This window comes from Lampris incognitus, chromosome 12, assembly GCF_029633865.1.
Source record: "Lampris incognitus isolate fLamInc1 chromosome 12, fLamInc1.hap2, whole genome shotgun sequence".
In the NCBI taxonomy this organism is placed as follows: Eukaryota; Metazoa; Chordata; class Actinopteri; order Lampriformes; family Lampridae; genus Lampris; species Lampris incognitus.
In genome coordinates, this window is record NC_079222.1 from 11,252,618 (window position 1) to 11,275,024 (window position 22,407).

At 48.6% G+C, this 22,407-nt stretch overlaps 1 protein-coding gene across 1 annotated transcript in view; it reads left to right on the forward strand.

Annotated features, from left to right (window-relative positions):
* The window catches only part of whrna (whirlin a), a 213,764-nt gene that overhangs the window by 178,389 nt on the left and 12,968 nt on the right, over positions 1-22,407 (forward strand). Inside the window, exons 6-9 of the mRNA XM_056291053.1 lie at positions 8,585-8,797; positions 14,319-14,543; positions 17,745-17,777; positions 21,424-21,498. Coding sequence (XP_056147028.1) covers positions 8,585-8,797; positions 14,319-14,543; positions 17,745-17,777; positions 21,424-21,498 — 546 coding nt within the window. The remainder of the gene's footprint in view (positions 1-8,584; positions 8,798-14,318; positions 14,544-17,744; positions 17,778-21,423; positions 21,499-22,407) is intronic.

The window sequence follows — 22,407 nt, forward strand, 5'->3', positions numbered from 1 at the left end:
TCCCTCTCCAGTTCCATTTGGCCGATTACTCCACTCTTTCTAACCATCCTGGTCACTGCTCCACCTCCTCTGCCGATCCAGGAAGGGCTGCAGACTACCACATGCCTCCTCCGATGCATATGGAGTCACCAGCCGCTTCTTTTCACCTGACAGTGAGGATTTTTGCCGGGGGGGATGTAGCTCGTGGGAGGATCACGCTTTTCCCCCCAGTTCCCCCTTCCCCCAACCAGAGGAGGCGCTAGTGCAGCGCCCAGGACACATACCCACACCCGGCTCCTCACCCGCAGACACGACCAATTGTGTCTGAAGGGATGCCCGAACTGGCGATCCCCGTGTTGGTAGGCAATGGAATATACTGCCACGCCACCCGGGCACCCGTATCAAACCACATGTTGTCCCAGTTTACACATCAGATTAAACATGGTTAGATTTACATATAAGGTTGGATATGGTCAGGTTTATGTATCACCGTAGAGATGGTTAGGTTCAGGTATTAGGCTAGAGGTGGTTTTGGTATGTGTTGTGGTGTGGTTAAGGTCAGGGTAAGGATCTGGGGCCAGGAATTAAGGACTAATTAGGGTGAATGTAAATTTGCATTGAGTGTAAATATGCATAAGACATATGCAGGACATTTGCAGTATATCTCTCATATGTCCTCAGTCATGTCCATATTCACTGATACGTTGTTAATCAATGTAATTTGGGAACTGCAGATATGATATGTACTACTGCTGCTACTACTTCTACTACTACTACTACCTCCGGCTGCTCCCGTTAGGGGTCACCACAGCGGATCATCCGTTTTCATCTCTTCCTGTCCTCTGCATCTTCCTCTGTCACACCAGCCACCTGCATGTCCTCTCTCACCACATCCATAAACCTCCTCTTTGGCCTTCCTCTTTTCCTCTTCCCTGGCAGCTCCAGCGGAGCAGCTAAAAGTAGTAGTAGTACTAGTAGTAGTAGTAGCAATTAGTAAATTCTCCACCCTTACTCGAGCGACCAAGTTTCAAGGAAAACGTCACATTTACATTCTGCAGTGAAAAACCTTTGAGAAAACTCTGAATTATCGTTGAACTACAAGAAAAGTTGTGTCTTTTTCCTCCACTTTAATACAGCTGTTGGGTACAGCTGACGTCGTCTGTCGTGGCAGTACTACACCAGACTACTCTAACCACAGAGGATTCAGAGACAAAGTTCTATGCAGGACTATCACACTTTATTAATGCTTGCATGCATGGCACACATAAAGCATAGTTACGAGGGTGCACCCCCTCCCCTGAGAGTGCCCCTCCTTTCTAGTAAGCAGCCCCCCCCCCCCCCGGTGTGGGCTGACTATAGGGCAGTTGTCTGTTCGTCTTATCTCATGTTTCCCAGCTCGCATTGCACCAAGGCCGTTTCTCCAATTACTTTGTGCAAGCTTGCGTATAAACTCCTTACATTCAGGGAGGTTCTCACGCATTTCTGTGTTTACTCACAAACAGGAGCTCCACATGGAGGAGGCACGTCGACCCTTCTGGCATAGGGGGTATATAGTTAAAAATTGAAAGTAAGCAAACGTTCACACACAAGTTGTATGATCATTACTAAATTGTCTTCACATTGTCATATTTGAAACATCTCACACTAGCGTTGCGTTTATTGTTATTTTTGATATTGTATTTTGGATTATCATGTTCTCAGGGGAGATTTGCTCAGCGTGGTGGTTTGCTGGTTGGTTTTTGTTGTGTGGTTGTTGCGGGGGGGGGGTTGTTTGTTTTATCTTCCTTTTGTCAGGAATCCTTTTTAAACTCGCATAGTTAGACGCTCATTCACACGTAGGAGCTGTTCAGATCAATTACGGGCTTTTCATTTTCTTCGGCGAGCCTTTGAGCCGCGCCAGTTCCAATCCCGGCAGACGCCGTTGGACACCAGAGGCTGTTAAAAGGAAAGTCTGCCTAATTGAGCATTTAAAGTCAATAGGAACACTTTTCCCTTTACTCCTCGGTTGTTTGCACAAAATGGTTTCTGAACCGCTGAGTGTGTGTAGGCCTCAGCAAGGCCTGGTGTGAGTGTGGTGCTGTTATTTGCCATGATGTGCGGTGAGGTCAGTGGCTGGGTAGGCAGTGGGCATTCACCAATCCAGATTACATCCTTTCCCATGATTACAGTCCCTTAAAAATAATGTTTTTTTTAATTTATTTCTGATTTTTTTCCCCTTTTCTCACAATTTAGTGGCCAATCGATCCCTATTTTAGTTCAAACACCCACCCTCGTATGCTTTTGCCAACTGCATCTCTCCGGCCGGCAGTCTCGAAGGAGACGCCTCGCCACTTTCGTGACAAGGTGACTCCAGGCCGAACCACTGCTTTTTCCGACACACACAGAGACGCATTCATGTGACGAGCACAAGCCGAATCCGCCCCCCCCCCCTCCCGAAGACAGCGCTACCAATTATTGCTGCTTCATCGAGGCCGGCCATAGTCGGATCTGACGAGACCGAGGCGCGAACCCCGGTCCCCAGTGGGCAACTGCATCGACACAAAGCCAATTCTTAGACCGCTACACCACCGCGGACTTATGATTACAGTCCTTTCTCAGGATCAGAATCTGATGATTTACCCTCATCTTCACGTTGTGCATGGAGACTTGCTGTTTATTAGTCTCGTTTAAAGCTTGGTATTGCAGTTTCCAAAGGTTTTCACTGCTATGTCAATTCAATGTATTGTCATTAAAAACAATGTGCAGGCACATGTTAAAAGTTAAATGAGGGCTGCGGCTTCACCAAACAGCGCAAGACAGACACAGGCAAACACAGCAAACACAGTACAAGATATACACACATGAAGACCAAACACAGTATAAGATATACACACATGAAGACCAAACACAGTATAAGATATACACACATACACACATGAAGACCAAAAGCTAAAATTAAGTTAAAAAAGAGCAAGAGTACAAAATATTTAAAAATATCCTCAGACATTCAGTGGGTAGCCAGGTTCAGGTGGGCAACAGATTGGGGAAAGAAGCTGTTTTTGAGCCTGGTAGTGTGGGCTCTGAGGCTCTTGTAGCACCTCCCAGAGCACACGGGGGGGGCAGTCGATGGTTGGGGTGGTTTGGGATCTCTGCTGATACTGAGACCTCTTTGAAGACAGCGTTTGTGATAAATGTCTTTTATGGCTGGGAGCTGGGTACCGGTGATATGCTGCGCCGCCTTGATGACCCGCTGCAGAGCTTTCTGGTCTGCTGAGGTGCAGTTGTCGTACCACACACTGAGATGCAGCTGGTCAGGATGCTCTCTATGGTGCAGTGTTAAAAGAGAATTTTGGGGGATAGACGAGCGCTCCTCAGCCTCCTCAGGAAATGCAGGCGTTGTTGGGCCTTTTTCACAAGGGCCTGGGTGTTTGGTGTTGAATGTCGGAACTGGACCGCTTGTCCTTGACTAGCGCTGCAGGCAGGTTGTTCAGGTCACCGTAGCCGGCACCTACCCATACATTGTCCCGCTCTCTGGAAAAACAGCAAACAAGGGAAGCAGTGCAGCCTGCTGGTGGTAGCATCGGAGCCACAGCCGCATAGCCACTCTTTCCTTATGTGCCAGTCCGGCTGGAATAATCAGATGATTTTCTGCCCTTTACGCTGGTGGAGGTCAGGGGGCGCTGGTGTAGGCCTTCCTTGCTTGATGACAAGTAATTGTTGCTGGTAATCCAGTTTATTAAAGCTCTGAAGACTTACGATGGTCAACATTACTGATTTCACTCTGAAGTGTAGCAAAGCTGCTCCAATTCAAATGAGCTAGCTTGCTCTTTTGATAGCACACATATCTATGACTTTGCAGCACTTTAGCACCGTGACGGCTCTGATTGGCTCTCACGCCCCGCCATAAGCGGCACCTTTTCTCGTCCGTTGATTTAAAGGTCATCCTGAAAAAAGCAGAGCCTACGCTTCCCATTGAAAAGGTAGGCCAGCTTGTGCGCTATGCGGCGTTTCACTCTTCGAAGTTTAAGGACTTAAAAAGGACAAGGACATAAAAATATGATTAAAAATACTTTATAAGAGCACACTTGTAACTAGAATGAGATTTTGATATGTAGTTATGAATTTGTTGTATGGTTATTTTGATTAAATGATCACAGGGTAGGCACTGCCCGCCCTGCCTACCCTGACCGCACGTCATTGGGTAATTTTGGATCATGGATGGATTTCATGGTTTTGGTTGTGAAAACCAGAATTTCACGTGTGAAGCTAAATGTTAAATCTGACCCATTAGAACATGTGATGTAAAATGACCACATGAGAACATCTCGCCATCCGTCACATATTTTGTCTAAATTATCATTTGTTATGTTCAGGGTGAGCAGATGCTTTCATTGAGGAGAACAGAAGGATAGATTTTCTCTTTTTTCCCCAGCAAGTTTATCATTTGTGGGCAGTGGAGACAAGCTGTAGAAGGTCAATGTAAGGCGCCTGTTTCTTAGCTCAACCATATTTACTTTTGCCGTATCACATTTGTTCATTATTGATTGGAGTATAGACAGCAGTGGGGTCCCCCCCCCCGCTCATTGCAATAAAATGGCCAATTACTGAATCCGGTATAAAAACGGGGCAGAATAGCCGCTGAGATGGCAAAGTTCCAGCAGGTGAACCCCCCCGTTAATGGACGTCCATTAACTGCAGGCTAGATCTGCAGTAAACACATCCCGTTTCACCATGCAATGCTTGTTTCGACTCCATAAGCGGAGAACAGAAGGCCTTACACGTCACTAGAATAATGCCCTCTTCATCAGCCAGCTGAGGTGCCAGTCTGTCCCCTAATATGACTGTGAAAGATGTTTTTTTCATGTGTGTGCCCCTGTCCACTGACTACACAGTGTCCTTGAGTTAGGTAACTGGGGTGTGGACGCTTTAGACAAATGCTCTGGTAAGCACTGGGGTGATTAAGATTCAGGCAGGGTAGCAGCAGGTTTCACCTTGGGCTTTAGACCGTTTTTTGGCTCTAAGCAGACCCAGACACCGGCTCAACTACTGCTGGTAATGCAGAGAGGCGAGTGCAGGTAGGAGTTAAGGATGGGGTGAGAGGAGAAGAACAGGAGAACAGAAGGGTAGAAGACGGGCGCTCTTTTCTTTCTGCTGTCTCTTTCTACACACTCGTGCGTGCACACAGACACACATTCACACACATTATTGTTGTTGATATTTATGAAGACCCCTCGTTGACTACATTCATTACCCGGCTTTAACCTGGTTCCAGTTCTAACCGTAAACCCAGATAAACCCAAAAGAAGTGAGGACGGGCTGAAATGTCCTCACTTTGCAAAAGTGTCCTCACTCTGATGATTAAAAACTCAAATTGACTGGGCATCCCTGTAGCATAGCGGTCTATTCCGTTGCCTAACAACACGGGGATCGTTGGTTCGAATCCCCATGTTGCCTCCGGCTTGGTTGGGTGTCCCTACAGACACGGTTGGCCGTGTCTTCGGGTGAGAAGCCGGATGCGGGTATGTGTCCTGGTCGCTGCTCTAGCGCCTCCTCTAGTCGGCTGGGGCGCCTGTTGGGGGGGCTGGGGAAAATAGCGTGACCCTCCCATGCGCTACGTCCCCCTGGCGAAACTCCTCACTGTCAGGGGAAAGAAGCAGCCGGCTTCTGCAGCCCTCCCCGGATCAGCAGAGGGGGTGGAGCAGTGACCGGGATGACTCGGAAGAGTGGGGTAATTGGCCCAGTACAATTTGGGTGAAAAAGGGGAGAAATAAAAAGAGAAAAAACTCAAATTGGGGTACAAAAGTATGAGAACACACACACACACGTGCACACATGCAGATAAATAGGCGTGCCTGGAGCCGGGACTTTGAAGTGGCGTCTTTGATTAAGGAGTTAATTAAAGAAAATCTGTGCTGGCAGATACTGAAATAAGAAAGAAGAAACAGTGAGTAGGGGAGGGGAGGGGAGGGGGGGGAGACAGGAGTAGAGAGGGGAACAGGGGGAGAGGAGAGAAGCCGGGAAGGATGTGGGCAGCTCATCGGTTTCCTTATTGTCCCTCTGATTAGTGTGGGGTTCACCCGGAGACCCCGGCACGGGGTAGAAGATGAAAAAAAAAGAATGGATGATTGTGTGCTGGCAGGTAGCGCAGTAGGATGATAATTTATACGTTTGGGACGAATGAGCGATGGTTTGTTCAGTGTGTGTGTGGGTGTAATTTATATTCTTGTTCTCCCTCCGTCTCCCCTGACCTGCTCCCCACCTTCGCCTTTACTCCACCACCACCATCATCGCTCCGGGTCTCTCCTGTCTCTGCACTTTATATACGTCTACGTCTTAACCTTTCCTCTGTGAACTACAACTGTCTTGTCTCCGCACTGCCTCGCCTCTCGTTTCTCCCCCATCCGTCTCCTCCCTCTCTTCCTCCCCCTTTCTTTTCTTCCACCCCCATCCTCCCCCCTCCACCGCTCTACTAATATACCCCCCCAATTGCCCTCCCATTTCTTGACCTGTTCCTCCTCCTGCTCGTGCCCTTTTCCAATCTTCTCCTCCACTCTCCCCTCCACCGCCCTGCCCCCCCCCAGCTTCCTTATTCTTCATTCCTCCTATAAAAACCCCCCATCCTCTTTGTCACCACTTCTTCATCTCTAAAAAGTCGTGCCACTCCTCGCTCTTTTGTTCCCTGCTGATGGCGCGTTATTTCTGTCTTAAAATGACCCCCGCCTCCTCTTTCTCGTACTTTTACTACGACACTTATGTCCCACCTCCCTCTGTCCCATTCTTGTCCTCTCCACCATGCCTGGTCTTTTCATGTGTTTTGACCTTCACCTCCTCTTTTCACCTCACTTGCTACTCCTATCTCCTCCACGTTTATCAACCTGTCACTCCAGCATCTCACGCAGCCCTTCTTTCTCCTTTTCTCCCTTTCTCACGTGTCCGCCACCCTCCCATCTTGTTGCCCTGCTCCTTCCCTTCACCCTGGCACTGCTCTGTGTCCTCTTACTCTAAGAACCGCTATAACACCCCCCCTTTTACCTTACCTCCATCTGCCAGGGTTCATATGGTCATAATAACCCTAGAATAGGGCGTCCAGGTGGCGTGGCCGTTAGTTGCCTACCAACACGGGCAATCGCTGGTTCAAATCCCCGCGTTACCTCTGGCTTGGTCGGGCGTCCCTACAGACACAATTGACCGTGTCTGCGGGTGGGAAGCAGATGTGGGTATGTGTCCTGGTCGCTGCGCTAGCGCCTCCCCTGGTCGGTTGGGGCGACTGTTCGGTGAGGAGGGGGAACTGGGGGAGGGGTAGTGTGATCCTCCCACGTGCTACGTCCCCCCGGTGAAACTCCTCACTGTCAGGTGAAAAGAGGCGGCTGGCGACTCCACGTGTACCGGAGGAGGCGTGTGGTTTCGGTTGATTTCTCCATTTCGCGTGATGGAAACTCTCCCGTGTTGTGCTTGCTACCACACAGGCTGGTTGCTGGCTTATAAAAATGGCGCCTGTTGAACACCGAAGTAGTAGCCTGGTTGCTTCCGACGTTCAACCGATCAGCATCGAGCCCCGCCCAGCAGGTTTTCAGGGCCGCTCAGAAGTACCTACCCCAGAGCAGGGACTATAGACGTTCCCGTAAAAGTCCCAGTAAGAGTTACGGTCAGGAGTAATTCCTCTAGTGGAAACACGAGCAAAGCTGCCGGCCCCCTACAAGGTTCGGGTAGTTCCGCTGGTGGAAAACGACCCGTAGTCTGCAGCCCTCCCCGGAGCGGCAGAGGGCGTGGAGCAGCGACCGAGACAGCTCAGAAGAGTGGGGTAATTGGTCGAGTACAATTGGGGAGAAAAAGGGGGGTGAAATCCACAACAAAAAAACAAAAACCCTTGAAAAGTCAGTAAATTTGAAAATACAATTCCCAGGCCCTGGAAAAGTTGCTGGATATTATCATTTGGAGTCATGGAAATCTGACTGAAGCAGCATCAGCTCTGATTGACAAATAGCAATAAAGAGGTAACAGTGGATCTAACCATTGTGCCGGGGCTGTATGTAGTACATACAACAGTTTGGTACACTTGCCGGTGCTTCTACTGGTTAGCTTTCTCATCAGTTATCTAGCTGTCTCGCCAACAGCATGCCGGCTAAGTGCATTTTCAACCGTCGGTACCTTCAAATGGCCGAGTACAAAGCTTGTGGCTTGCAAAAGCTGTGGAGAGTACAGTGGCTCATGTACAGAATATGAAATATAGACTGACGTTCACATCACATAATGGCCTCTGGTTTTGTTAAAATGAGTGCAAGTGCAAACGCAGGGTGCAGGTGCGCAAGGGCGAGTCCGATATAGTGCTGATAATTTGTAGGAGGGAAGAGAAAAAATTCACCTTACATCTGAGGAAATTGCCAATCAACCTGTGTTTGTGTTTCCGCCAGGCCCTGTTCCAGCACGAAAATAGGGGCCATGATGTGGGCACGCACCTTTTCGGAGGCGGCTCTAAAAAATAGTTTTCTTTGAGTTGTGGAAATTAATCTTAAAAGTTGTGAAAAATAATGACAAATTTCTTCGAGAAAAAAAAAATCATTGAAGTCTGACCCGCACTTGTTTTCTCTGCATCTCCTACTCCCACCATCCCCTCTGTCTCCCCCAGCCTGTCTTTTACAAGGGGGTGGCAGGCTCCCAAGTCACCCTGTCCAGCCTGGTGAACCAGTCCAGGGCCATGCTGGAGGAGCAGGCGCGCCACTTGCTGACGGAGGCTGAGAGGCAGACCATGGGCTACTATGTTGAGGAGTACCGCGACGGGCACATTGGCGTGGAGCAGCTGGTCATGGCGCTATTTGAGCTGCTCAACACTCATGCAAAGGTGAGGGTTGAAGGTTGGGCATCAGGAAAAAAGCAGTGGGGGTTAAAAGAAAAGCACAAAAAGACCTTTATTTTGGATCCTCTCCCCCCTTTTTTTTTAACCCCAATTGTACCTGTCCAATGACTCCACTCTTCCAAGCCATCCTGGTCGCTGCTCCCTACTCCAACCCCCTCTGCCGATCCGGGGAGGGCTGCAGACTGCCACATGCCTCCTCCAATACGTGAGGAGTCGCCAGCCACTTCTTTTCACCTGACAGTGAGGGGTTTCGCCAGTGGGACGTAGCGCGTGGGAGGATCACGCTATCCCCCCCCCCCCCCCCCAGATCCCCCTCCCCCCTGAACAGTTGCCCCAACTGACCAAAGAAGGCGCTAGTGCAACGACCAAGACACAGACCCACAGCCGGCGTCCCACCCGTAGACACGGACAATTGTGTCTGTAGGGACGCCCGACCAAGCCGGAGGTAACATAGGGATTCGAACCGGCGATCCCTGTGTTGGTAGGCAACGTAATGGACCGCTACGCTACCCACTACTACTACTACTACTACTACTTTTGGCTGCTCCCGTTAGGGGTCGCCACAGCGGATCATCCATTTCCATTTCTTCCTGTCCTCTGCATCTTCCGTTGTCACACCAGCCACCTGCATGTCCTCCCTCACCACATCCATAAACCTCCTCTGTGTCCTTCCTCTTTTCCTCTTCCCTGGCAGCTCCATATTCAGCATCCTTCTCCCAATATACTCAGCATCTCTCCTCCACACATGTCCAAACCATCTCAATCTTGCCTCTCTTGCTTTGTCTCCAAACCGTCCAACCTGAGCTGTCCCTCTAATCTACTCGTTCCTAATCCTGTCCTTCTTCATCACTCCCAGCGAAAATCTTAGCATCTTCAACTCTGCCACCTCCAGCTCCACCTCCTGTCTTTTCGTCAGTGTCACTGTCTCCAAACCATATAACATAGCTGCTCTCACAACCATCTTGTAAACCTTCCCTTTAACTCTTGCTGGTATCCTTCTGTCACAAATCACTCTTCTCCACCCACTCCACCCTGCCTGCACTCTCTTCTTCACCTCTCTCCTGCACTCCCTGTTACTATGTACAGTTGACCCCAAGCATTTGAACTCATACGCCTTCATCACCTCTACTCCTTGCATCCTCACCATTCCACTGTCCTCCCTTTCATTCACACATGGTATGTATTCTGTCTTGCTCCTGGACCGCTACGCTTCCCCGACACCCCTACAAGACCTTTAAACTCCAATTCAGCTGGAAAGAGGCTTCACACATTCAACTGTCACGGATTACAGTCAAAGACGAGCACAGTGGTTATGACTGTGCTGTCATAGCTGAGCACACATTTCACACGAGCTCAGATTTGTCCACTTTGCGGTCGCACAAGTCAAATATGTTTGATTTGATATTATCGTGCAACTCCAATTGATCTTAGGCCCAGTTGGGAGGTGAAGGGTCGAATCGTAAACCTCTGCACACTACAAGATAACCGTCTATGTGCGGTGATCAGTGCTATTTTGGGCACAGACGGGTGCAGACTCTTCACAATGGTGAAAATCAGTTGGCACAGTCTGATGGAGGTTGTAATTGGGCTTTAAATCATGAGGTTTGTTCCTGGCTTAAAATGACGAGACAGGCGAAGAGAGAGAAACTCAAAGGAAAACGGCTGTTTCTGTGCACGGCTGTGTACTCGTGTGTGTGTGTGTGTGTGTGTGTGTGTGTGTGTGTGTGTGTGTGTGTGTGTGATTGCTGTGAGGTCCATTATATTTAGGGCACTCAGTATGTGTCCCTTCCCTTGTAAAGTTAATGGTGATTGCTTGGTTTATTCCCCGTGCATGCATCGCTTTACTGCCAAGTTTTTTCAGATTTATGCCAGGGCGTTTGTAGATGTTCACACATCTGTTGTTGTCAGGGGGTTTTTTGTACAAAAGGTACTTTTTTCTGTTGGATGATGTGCAGTGCTCCAGCTCATAAAAAAACATGATATATCAAACTACAGTATTTCCAGTCTCTCAGGTGCACTGCCTTGTTTTCTTGTTTGCTCTCCAGTTTACGAAGCCTCGGGTGTCAAATCTGGAAGCTGCAGCCTCCTTACGAGGGAAGTTACCCTTTGTGGTCTTCCACTAGGGTAAAAACTGGTGGACTCTGAAGAAACAGTTTAGGAAAGCATTTTCAGAATCGATGCATCAGAGCTGCCTTTTATTCCAGGCTTATAATTGGCTTCAAAACCCCTACAGACTCTGTATACTCCAGTACCCAGAATGCTATGCGCCAGCGTCCTCTCCCTCCTCAGTGAATTAAGGTGGCAGGAGTGCAAAGCTTCACTTCTGAGATTCATGATGAAAAAGAAGTGGGCAGTGCTTTGAAACTATTCATCCATTCATTCATCTTCAGCCGCTTCTCCGGGGCCGGGTCGCGGTGGCAGCAAGCTAAGTAGGGCACTCCAGACATCCCTCCCCCCAGCAACGCCCTCCAGCTCCTCCTGGGGGATCCCAAGGCCTTCCCAGGCCAGAGTGGACACGTAGTCCCTCCAGGGAGTTCTGGGCCTACCCCGGGATCTCCTCCCAGTTGGCCGTTCCCAGTAAACCTCCAAAGGAAGGCGCCCAGGAGGCATCCTAATCAGATGCCCGAACCACCTCAACTGGCTCCTTTCGATGTGAAGGAGCAGCGGCTCTACTCCGAGCTCCCTCCGGATGTCCGAGGTCCTCACCCTATCTCTAAGGCTGAGCCCAGACACCCTACGGAGGAAACTCACTTCAGCCGCTTGCATCCTCGGTCTCACCCTTTCGGTCACTACCCAAAGCTCATGACCATAGGTGAGTTGGAACGAAGATTGACTGGTAAATTGAGAGCTTTGCCTCCCGGCTCAGCTCCTTCTTCACCACAACGGTCCGGTACAGCGTCCACTTTACTGCTGATGCTGCACCAATCCACCTGTCAATCTCCCGCTCCATCCCGGCCTCACTCGTGAACAAGACCCCGAGATACTTGAACTCCTTCACTTGAGGCAACAGCGCTTTGAAAATACTGTTGCAATATTCATAAATGCTTCAACTTTAAGTACAAACCTACTTCACAAGCACAAAATGTGTTATCTTAGTTTGAAAATATAGCTCTGTTCAGATGGGAGTAGTTTCTCAAGGATTGGTCATTTTTCTGTTTTTGTTTTTGTTTGTGTTTTTGTGTAACAGACATACCCAGTGATTTTAATCAGGAATCAGGAACACTTTATTTGTCATTTCATTTGATGTACTTGTACTTGTGTACATGAAATGCAATGAAATATCGTTTCCCCCAGCCCACAGCAATGCAGCACAAAGACAAAAACACATATCCAAAAACTACAAGAACACATATACATATATCAAATTGCAAAAAAAAAAAAAAGCCAACCAGGATGATTGTCAGAACTGCCAGTCTGCATTGGCTAGCAGTTAGCTTAGCCTACCCTGCTTCCGCATCCTGTCAGACGGCCCTCAGTGTTTTCTTTTTGGGCGCAACTCCGGGTACGGATCCCGTATGGATTGGCAATATCTGTGTTTTTCGTGTACCCCCTCGGGAAAAATTGCAAAGTGAATTGCTGTTTCTTTGTCAAACTCACATATTCTGAGAAATGTAATGCCGTCCGTACGGGAACCTACATAACCTAGGTAACTTTTACTGACATTTCTTATCACCAATGCATTTTGATCGTTATCGGATACCGTCGACCCATTTTCTTATCATTAATTTAAAATCAATAATTTGAAATCTGCTAAAACGCGGCTATAGCTGGATACTAGCTCCATTCAGATGGGATTCTGGTGGTTATGTACACAATTTTCAAACAAAATAAAGTTAACGTCTCTTCTCTTATCCAGTGCCGAACCTAAAGCCTATGTCTTGGACATGTTTGTGGTCATCTTCACACGCATTGTTTTTTCCCCAACAACATTCAGACCAATTCCACTTACGAGCGGTAGGTTTAGGATTTACATTTGGGTTTCAGGTTAAGTTTAGATAGCGGTTATGTCTATGGTTAAGGTTGGGTCAGGGTTAGGTTGTCATCGTGTTGAACAATGTGTGTTAATTTGTCGAAATATGGGTTCGGTGGTGTCCGGGTAGTGTAGCGGTCTCTTCCGTTGCCTACCAACATGGGGGGTCACCAGTTCGAATCCCCATGTTACCTCCGGCTTGGTCTGTCGTCCCTACAGACACAATTGGCTGTGTCTGCGGGTGGGACGCCAGATGTGGGTATGTGTCCTAGTCGCTACACTAGCACCTCCTCTGGTCAGTCGGGGCGCCTGTTTGGGGGGGGGGGGCTGGGGGGAATAGCGTGATCCTCCCACGCACTACGTCCCCCTGGTGAAACTCCTCACTGTCAGGGGAAAAGAAGCGGCTGGCGACTTCACATGTATCGGAGGAGGCATGCGGTAGTCTGCAGCCCTCCCCGGATTGGCAGAGGGGGTGGAGCAGCAACCAGGACGGCTCAGAAGTGTGGGGAAATAATTGGACGGGTAGAATCGTGGCGAAAACGGGGGGGTCGGGATTTTGGTTTCGGATTAAGTTTAGATGAGGTTATGTCTACGGTTAAGGTCAGGTCAGGGTTAGGTGAGCCTATTTCGAATGAATCGATGATGATGGTCCACTGAGCCACTGAGGAGGTAGAGTAGACCCATACTATCTCATATCTGTGGTCTGATGACAACTGACAACGGCCATTTAATGGACTAATAACATTCAAAGTAGGTGGTTTGGTTGTCATCGTGTTGAACAACGTACGTAATTTGTCGAAATATAGGTCAGGAAAAAAAAAAGCTTCTTAACATGAGTCATCACATGACACACATGTCGGAGCCTTGCCACTCCTACCTCCGTAATACTGGGTAGAAGCTACAGAATGCCATTACCATATCCTGTGTTACTCATGCATCTCAGATGTCTGTCTCTCAACAGGAAGTCCTTTGCTACCATCGCCGTTATTTCCTCTGATTTTGAAACACTCACGCCACAGACACAGTCCACTGTAAACGACTTTCTTCACATGCCTTAGAGCAGCATTTCCCAACCCAGTCCTCAAGGACCCCCTATCCTGCAGATTTTCATTGTAACCCTGCATAGGTAGCCCTGCTTGTACTTACTCAACCAATCATCTCATAGCACGTAATTATGGAAGGTGTGCAAACTCTGACATTCATTTCTGATTGGTTGAATAACTACAAACAGGTACTTATTCAGAGTTGCAAAGGAAATCTGCAGGATAGGGGGTCCTTGAGGACTGGTTTGGGAAACACTGCCTTAGAAGGGGATGCCATCCTGGCTGTTAGACAAACTGACAAATCAAACCCTCTGTAAAACTGCCTTCCTGCCTTTCTATGCCCTTTGGGGTAGTGCTAGACCTCTGCTGCTGATATGTGAATTCTGTCCACATAAGAGATTTGTGCACACCAGGTACTCTTCCTTTGGGTGCAGCAGGACTTCACCGAATCCCTCATTTCATCTCCTCACCCGCTCTTATGCTTTACCCACAGTTCTCCCTCCTGTCAGAGGTACGTGGCCTTGTCACCCCGCAGGATCTGGAGCGCTTTGACGGGCTGGTGCTGCGACGGGAGATCCAGGCTTTAAAAGCAAGACAGGGAGCTGCGGGAACCACCACGGCCCCGCACCTGGATTCCCTGTCGATGGTGTCCTACCCGGACACCCTGACGTCCTCGTCTGCCAGCTACATGACCAACACCACCCTCAGCTCCGCACGGGTAGGCTTCCTGCACGGGTTTGATCAGATGCCGGGTGTTTCTAGATCTGGGTTTACCCCGAGCCTTTGATAATTAGGGTTCTGTTGTTGCTGTTACCATTCAGATTAGATCAGAGGAAGCAATAGCGTCCCCGATGGGGAAATGAGGTTGTCACACCAGCAGGGGATTAGGGTGGCCCAGAGATGAGCGCTGGAGATAGTGATCTTATGGGTAGTCACACCAGCTGAATCATCTTAATCACTGCACCATGGCAGCCATGTTGGTGCCACAAATCTCTGGTCTAGAATAACTTTTAGACCCACTGGATGTAGTGTGTTGGCTGCAGCATGGTGCCAGTAACAAATGATTTAGTGTGTTTGATGTAGTGTGTTTGCTGCAGCATGGTGCCAGTAACAAAACCTCCTGCACAGCCCTGTTGATTCTGGGCTCTGTGTCCTTCTTAAGTATTTGCAACGCTTTTCTTATCTGCTTCCTCGTGTGTTTGTGTGGATTGTGTTTGGGTGGTTGGCAGGTGAGTTTTTTCATTCAGTTCTCCGCTCTCTTCTTCTGCGTCACTGTTTCTCCTGTTACCTAATACATGGCAGTATGTGTTCATGTCTATGTGTGTGTATGTCTGTGTGTGCATGCACGTGTGTGTGTTTGTGTGTATGTGTGTGTGTACATACACACAGGGTGTTGTGATGCATCTAGTGCAGCAGTGTGTAGTTGGAGGGAAGGTGCATGTGTTCTTCCAACCCGCTTGTGTCCTTCCTGCCCTTAGCTTGCTGCCGCTGGCTAGCCTTTGTGGCGAATAGGGAAGCATCCTAGCGTGTAAGCCTTCCCTTGCCAGTACATAGCCTCTCCTTCACCAAGACTCCTGCCAGGCCTCCCCGTGGCCACACATGGTAACTGGGGTCTCGCGGCCCCAGGCTAACTTGGCAGGGGATCTCGGAGCAGCAGTGGGCCCCAGAGATATGGTGTGCAGGCCCTGGCACCTATCAACCACTGCCCCGCTGCCTTGTGGGTGAGTCTGGAAGACATAAGGCTAAGGGAGCTTACCCCAACAGAAGGCAAGCTGTGGCGGCACGCTTCGAGGCGGTTTCCGAAAAACTGGATTTCCGGCAGCCCCCTACAGTTGTGTGGAGGTGCCGGTCGTCTAGGGATCCCCCTTGCCATCGGAACCATCTCCTCTACAATCAAGTCATGTGGCGTTGGGAGAAGCGCACCCCCCATGCCACTTTAAAAACCATCTCTGCTGCGCAGGTATCTTCTGCTATCTGAGTCCTCAAAGGACCCACAAATAGAAGAAGATGGTCATCATCGGGCACGATGGACAACCAGCAAGCAATGTGTGTGTGCGCGTGTGTGTGTGTATGTGTGATGTGTGTGCATGCGTGCGTGTGTGTGTGTGTGTATATGCATGAGTGTCTGTGTGTTTGTGTTTGTATGTGTGCGTGCGTGCACATGCATGCGTGTGTGCATGTGTGTGTATTTGTGTGTGTGTGCGTGCATGTGTGTATGTGCATGTGTGTGCATGTGTATATGTATGTGTTTGTATGTACGTGTGTGTGTGTGTGTGTGTGTATGTGTGTGTGTGCAGGGGTTAAATTGGGCCGGATCTTTCCGGATGGCACCTAGGATCAAAATTGGAACCAAGCGGATCTCAGCTCCGGCACCTTAGGTCGTCATAGAAATATATTGTAATTGTTAAATTAAAAAGAACATTGACCGCCTGATAATAAGTCTAAAGTAATGTCGTTGGCTACACCCAGCGCCGTATAGAGAGTGCTCTGGTGCTGATGAGTAATGGGCCACACTGACATCTGCAGTGCAAACTCAAGCTGCATCATCATTGGTTCGTTGTGTCTCATGTCAGCGCGCGATCTGGAGACGTTAAGCAACAAGCACGCCACAGTGTGCTCAGAATCCAGAAGCGAGCAGCAGAGCAGATGACCGTACACTGACTGAGGTAAATGATAGGTTATCTAACTTGCTAGCTAGATCTAGCATCCAGACAGTTCAATACCATAGCAAAAAATATGTCTGCAGACTAATAGCAAGCAAAAATAGCTCTCTGCTGGGGAGCAATACGTAAAGGGATTTGTGGGCAGTGACATGTGACAGTTTGGAGAGAAAATTATAACCTTAGCCAGGCAGCCAACATTAGCTATTGTTGCTAGCGGGCACTGGACTGAGTGAGGTAACTTAGCAAAATAAATGTATGGTAGTTAGCTGCAGCTAACTTTAGCCAGCTGTCTAGTTGGTTCAGCAGGTTTACTGGTAGCAAAATGGATTTTGTGTGGGGAGGAAAACAGCTAGCTAGCTAGTTAGCTACTCAGAAAGCTAAGTTAGCTTTCATCTGAAACCACGTTCAGTTGTTGCTATTCTAATTTACCCATGCAAAACACCTCAGCTGTGTATGTGCTAAAATTTGTGTCCCCACCAATGTCAGGGAAAAACAATGAGATTGTGTTTTTGATTGTAATGGTAATGACAGTGATATACAATAAATGAATGAATATAATTTATGCTTATTATTTGTTTGACTGCGATTTTCTGAAGTTTAAAAGGTTCCAGTTACAGCAGTGAAATAGAGGTTTTTTTTACTATCAGTGTGATATGTGTTTTGATTTACATATATGCACCCGCCACATCTTAGTCCCAACCTCCACCAACTAGGGATCCCCCACCTCAGAAATCCAAATTTAACCACTGTGTGTGTATATGCGTGTGTGTGTGTGTGTGTGTGTGTGTGTGTGTGTGTGTGTGTGTGTGTGTGTGTGTGTGTCCGTGACCATGGTTGTGCATTTGTACATGTTTGCATGTTTCCATCTATCTGTCTTTGGTCTGTCTGTGTTGTGTTGTGGTTATTTTGCTGTCTTCTTTTCTAGCATGTACAGGTGTATGTGCATGTGATGGGGTCCTGTATGAGGTCCATATGCCAGCATGTGTGTGTGTGTGTGTGAGCTAAAATGGCATCCAAGGGATGACACCTTATTTCTCAAGTATAAGGGGTTTGGTCATGGAAGTGATTCTAGACTGACACATTCTGATGTGACCAGCAGGAGGTGTGTGTGTGTGTGTGTGTGTGGGGGGGGGGTCATCCTCACCATGTCTGAGTTGTGTGTGTTTTAATGCACAAACACTAATCCACCGAAACACCCCATCCCGCAACCACCATCACAACCCCCACCCCACCTTGTCCCCTCTCACTGTTTATAGGAGAGACTGCTGTGGCTGATAGATATGATGGAGGTATGAAACACCGCCTCTAGTGGCCACTGCTGTGCAGAACATCTCCTCATGTGTTCATGTCATTGCAAAGGGCTGTACATGTGTTTGAGACACAGATGCACGTGCACTCTAACATGCAAACATACATACACCAACACATATGCATGGGCACACACACACACACACACACACACACACACACACACACACACACACACACACACAATATGAACAAGGGACGTGTGTGTGTGTGTGTGTGTGTGTGTGTGTGTGTGCCCATATGTCACATATACGTGTGTGTGTGTGTGTGTGCGCGCGCGCGCGTGCATGTATATGTGATACATGGGCACATACACACACACACACACACACACACACATGCCCCTTGTTCATATTTTGTGTGTGTGTGTCCATGCATATGTGATGGTGTATGTATGTTTGCATGTTAGAGTGCACATGCATCTAAGTCTCAAATATACATTCACCATCACATATACATGGGCACACACACACAATATGAACAAGGCATATGTGTGGTGTGTGTGTGTGTGTGTGTGTGTGTGTGTGTGTGTGTGTGTGTGTGTGTGTGTGTGTGTGGTTTTGCTGTTTGAGGTGATTTTCTCCTCCAATTTTAATCCCCAAGCGCTCATGGCCTTTGTTTGGATGCATGCCTGAGCCATGTATTTCAGCTGTTTTTTTTTCTTTAATATATATATATAATTTTTTTTTTAATATCGCTGTGTGATGATTGCAGCATGCTTATTTTACTACTGTCTTACTTCGTGATATCATGCTTTACCTGTGTCTGCATGTGGTGCTGTAGCTTTACTGAATGGGCTAAACTGCTTTCAGCACTGTATGAGCTACTATTACCAGACTGATGGCAGTTTTAGTTTTTAACTTTCTGTTATTTTTCAGGGTTTCAAACATTTTAGACCGATAACTCTATTTATTTCTTATCAGGAAATAATGTTACCCCTCATTTTTTTGCTTTTATATTTTGTGTGTGTGTGTGTGTTTTCCCAATCAAATCACTTGTCTGAAGATAGTAGGGTAATTAATAATTTTTTGCATTAGGTACCTGTGTGACCACTACTTTCAGGAAAATTTGTAGACAAACACAGATGCACATTTAATAGTGTGCACATATTTTAGTGGCAGATACAGATTCATGATTACCAGATGCACACAAACTACTGTACACACATGCACATAAACGTGCACACACGTTTAGAGTCTGATCGCCCACAGTAGGCCTAGAGACGCTGACAGCAGAGATAAGCAGCCCACTAGATGTAGGTGTTACCACTGTAGCTGTATGTGTTACCACTATAGCTGTAGGTGTTACCACTGAAGCTGTAGGTGTTACCACTGAAGCTGTTGGTATTACCACTGTAGCTGTAGGTGTTACCACTGAAGCTGTTGGTGTTACCACTATAGCTGTAGGTTACCACTGTAGCTGTAGGTGTTACCACTATAGCTGTAGGTTACCACTGTAGCTGTACATGTTGCCACTATAGCTGTAGGTGTTACCACTGTAGCTGTAGGTGTTGCCACTATAGCTGCAGTGTTACCACTATAGCTGTAGGTGTTACCACTGTAGCTGTAGGTGTTACCACTATAGCTGTAGGTGTTACCACTGTAGCTGTACGTGTTACCACTATAGCTGTAGGTGTTACCACTGTAGCTGTAGGTGTTACCACTGAAGCTGTTGGTATTACCACTATAGCTGTAGGTGTTACCACTGTAGCTGTAGGTGTTACCACTGAAGCTGTTGGTGTTACCACTATAGCTGTAGGTGTTACCACTGTAGCTGTACATGTTGCCACTATAGCTGTAGGTGTTACCACTGTAGCTGTAGGTGTTGCCACTATAGCTGCAGTGTTACCACTATAGTTGTAGGTGTTACCACTGTAGCTGTAGGTGTTACCACTATAGCTGTGGTGTTACCACTATAGCTGTAGGTGTTACCACTGTAGCTGTAGGTGTTACCACTGTAGCTGTACGTGTTGCCACTATAGCTGTAGGTGTTACCACTATAGCTGTAGGTGTTGCCACTAGTATAGCTGTAGGTGTTACCACTGTAGCTGCGGTGTTACCACTATAGCTGTAGGTGTTACCACTATAGCTGTAGGTGTTACCACTATAGCTGTGGTGTTACCACTATAGCTGTGGTGTTACCACTATAGCTGTAGGTGTTACCACTGTAGCTGTGGTGTTACCACTATAGCTGTGGTGTTACCACTATAGCTGTGGTGTTACCACTATAGCTGTAGGTGTTGTCACTAATCAGACCCGCTCATTGAGATGTTAATCTCCATGTGTGTGTTTTGTGTGTGTGTTTGTCCATGTGTGTTTGTGTGTGTGTGTGTGTGTGCGTGTGTGTGCGTGCGCACACGCGTCTGTGTTTGTGTGTGTGTGCGTTTGCATGTGTGTGCGTGTGTGTGCGTGTGTGTGTGTGTGTGCGTGTGTGTGTGTGTCAGGCCTGTGTGATGGCCTGGCAGCCTGTCCAGGGTCTCCCCGCCTGCTGCCCAATGACTGCTGGGATAGGCTCCAGCATCCCCGCGACCCTGAGAGCAGGATAAGCGGTTCGGATAATGGATGGATGGATGGATGGATGGATGGATGTTTTGTCTATAGGTGTGTGTGTGTGTGTTTTGTGTTGTGGCTGCAACGTGGAGCTGCCGCTCTGTGTGGGAGGTTAGAGAGCTTGCTGGGCTTCTGGAGAGGATAAAAATAATGGGTTTATAAACCAGCCTCAAAGCCAGGTATATAATCAACTGTATACTAGTGCAGACAAGTACACTACTTGGGACACACACACACACACATGCAGACACACATGCAGACACACGTACACACACCAACACACACCCAGAGACACACAAGCAGTTTGCTCTTACCGTACAGGGTGCACGGCAGGACCCCAGCATCCAGAAGGCAGACTGGCTGCTGTGGTAAATACACTGGCTGCATGCGCTCCCCGTGCAGCAGCAAGGGGTAATTAAGTTGGATTGATGGGGCTTTTGTTTCGGTTCCGAGGCAGAGTTTAATGAAGGGCAGTGCAACTCTGAACTCGCTCAACTCATCTGCGCTGAAAACACTCAGCAACCTGCGGTCAACAGTCTCCTGCCCCGCCGCCGCAGCATCGCTCAGCCGCCGAAAGCGGTTCAATGTGAACGCCGGGTTGATGCTTGGTATTGATTTCACAGCATGTGTTTGCGCTCGCGGAGACACTTCGTGTTGGTGTGTGCACATATTCAGTGTTGTGTGAATATCTGTGTGTGTGTGTGTGTGGTGTGTTCACCGTGCGTCGATCTTTCACTCGCCTTCCACGTCATAGTCCAACTTCGAGATGGGCGAGTGAGTGCGAAGAGCATCAACGTCGCTCCCCTTTCCTCCGGGAGGCGGCGTACCTGCCGAGTCTAAATCTGATCTTGACATTTGTTTTGTGATGAACGCATGTTTGTGTTTAGCGTCTGCTCACCAGCTCTCCTCTGCCAAGTCTTTCACTCATTTTCTCCCCCCCCCCTCCCCCGCCATGTCTCTACCTCCCCTCTTCCTTCTTCTCTCTTCTGTTACCTGTATATCTCTCTCTCTCGCTCTCTCTCTCTCTCCCCCCCCTCCAAATCCCCTGTCCTTCCTTCTCCGTCCCTGTTTCCCCCAGAATGACAGCGTGGTGGAGAGTAATGAGGAGGAGGCTCCAGAGACTCTGGACTCGCTGCTGCCTGATATCTCTCTGGTGAGACCAGCCGTAAACGCCGCCAGCATCACTTTGATAAAGATAGAAACCAAGCGGGACAGGGAGGGAGGAGGCTGGGCATGGGAGGGTGGAGGGGGGAGTAGGTAAGAGTTTTAGGGGGAAAAGGGGAGGGGAGAGGAAACACTACAGATATGGAGGACTGCAAGGCTTGCAAACGGATACTGAGGTGGGACCATTTTTGTTAACTTTTAATGGAAGTAAATGAAAGGGGGAGAGAGAAGAGCTATTTTAAGAGTTTCCAAACGTAGCCTTTCCCAGTTTTCTCTTTCATCCGTGGAAAAAGTAAGAGTGGAAGCTGCAAGGGAAGTCCGGGGTAGTGTAGCGGTCTATTCCGTTGTCTACCAATGCGGGGATCGCCGGTTCGAATCCCCATGTTGCCTCCGGCTTGGTCGGGCGTCCCAACAGACACAAATGGCCGTGTCTGTGGGTGGGAAGCCATGTCTGTGGGTGGGAAGAAAGCCGATGTGGGTATGTGTCCTGATCACTGCACTAGTGCCTCCTCTGGTCAGTCGGGGTGCCTGTTCAGCGGGGAGGGGAACTGGGGGGGAATAGCATGATCCTCCCACGCGCTACGTCCCCCTGGTGAAACTCCTCAGTGTCAGGTGAAAAGAAGCGGCTGGCGACACCACACGTATCGGCGGAGGCATGTGGTAGTCTGCAGCCCTCCCCGCCTTGGCAGAGGGGGTGGATCAGAGATCAGGACGGCTCAGGGAGCGGGGTGATTCGCCAGGTATAATTGGGAGAAAAAAAGGGGTTTGAATCCCTGTGTTACCGCCAACTTGGTCAGGTATCCCTACAGACACAGTTGGCCTTGTCTGCAGGTGGGAATCCGGATGTGGGTATGTGTCCTGGTCGCTGCACTAGCGCCTCCTCTGGTCGGTCAGAGAG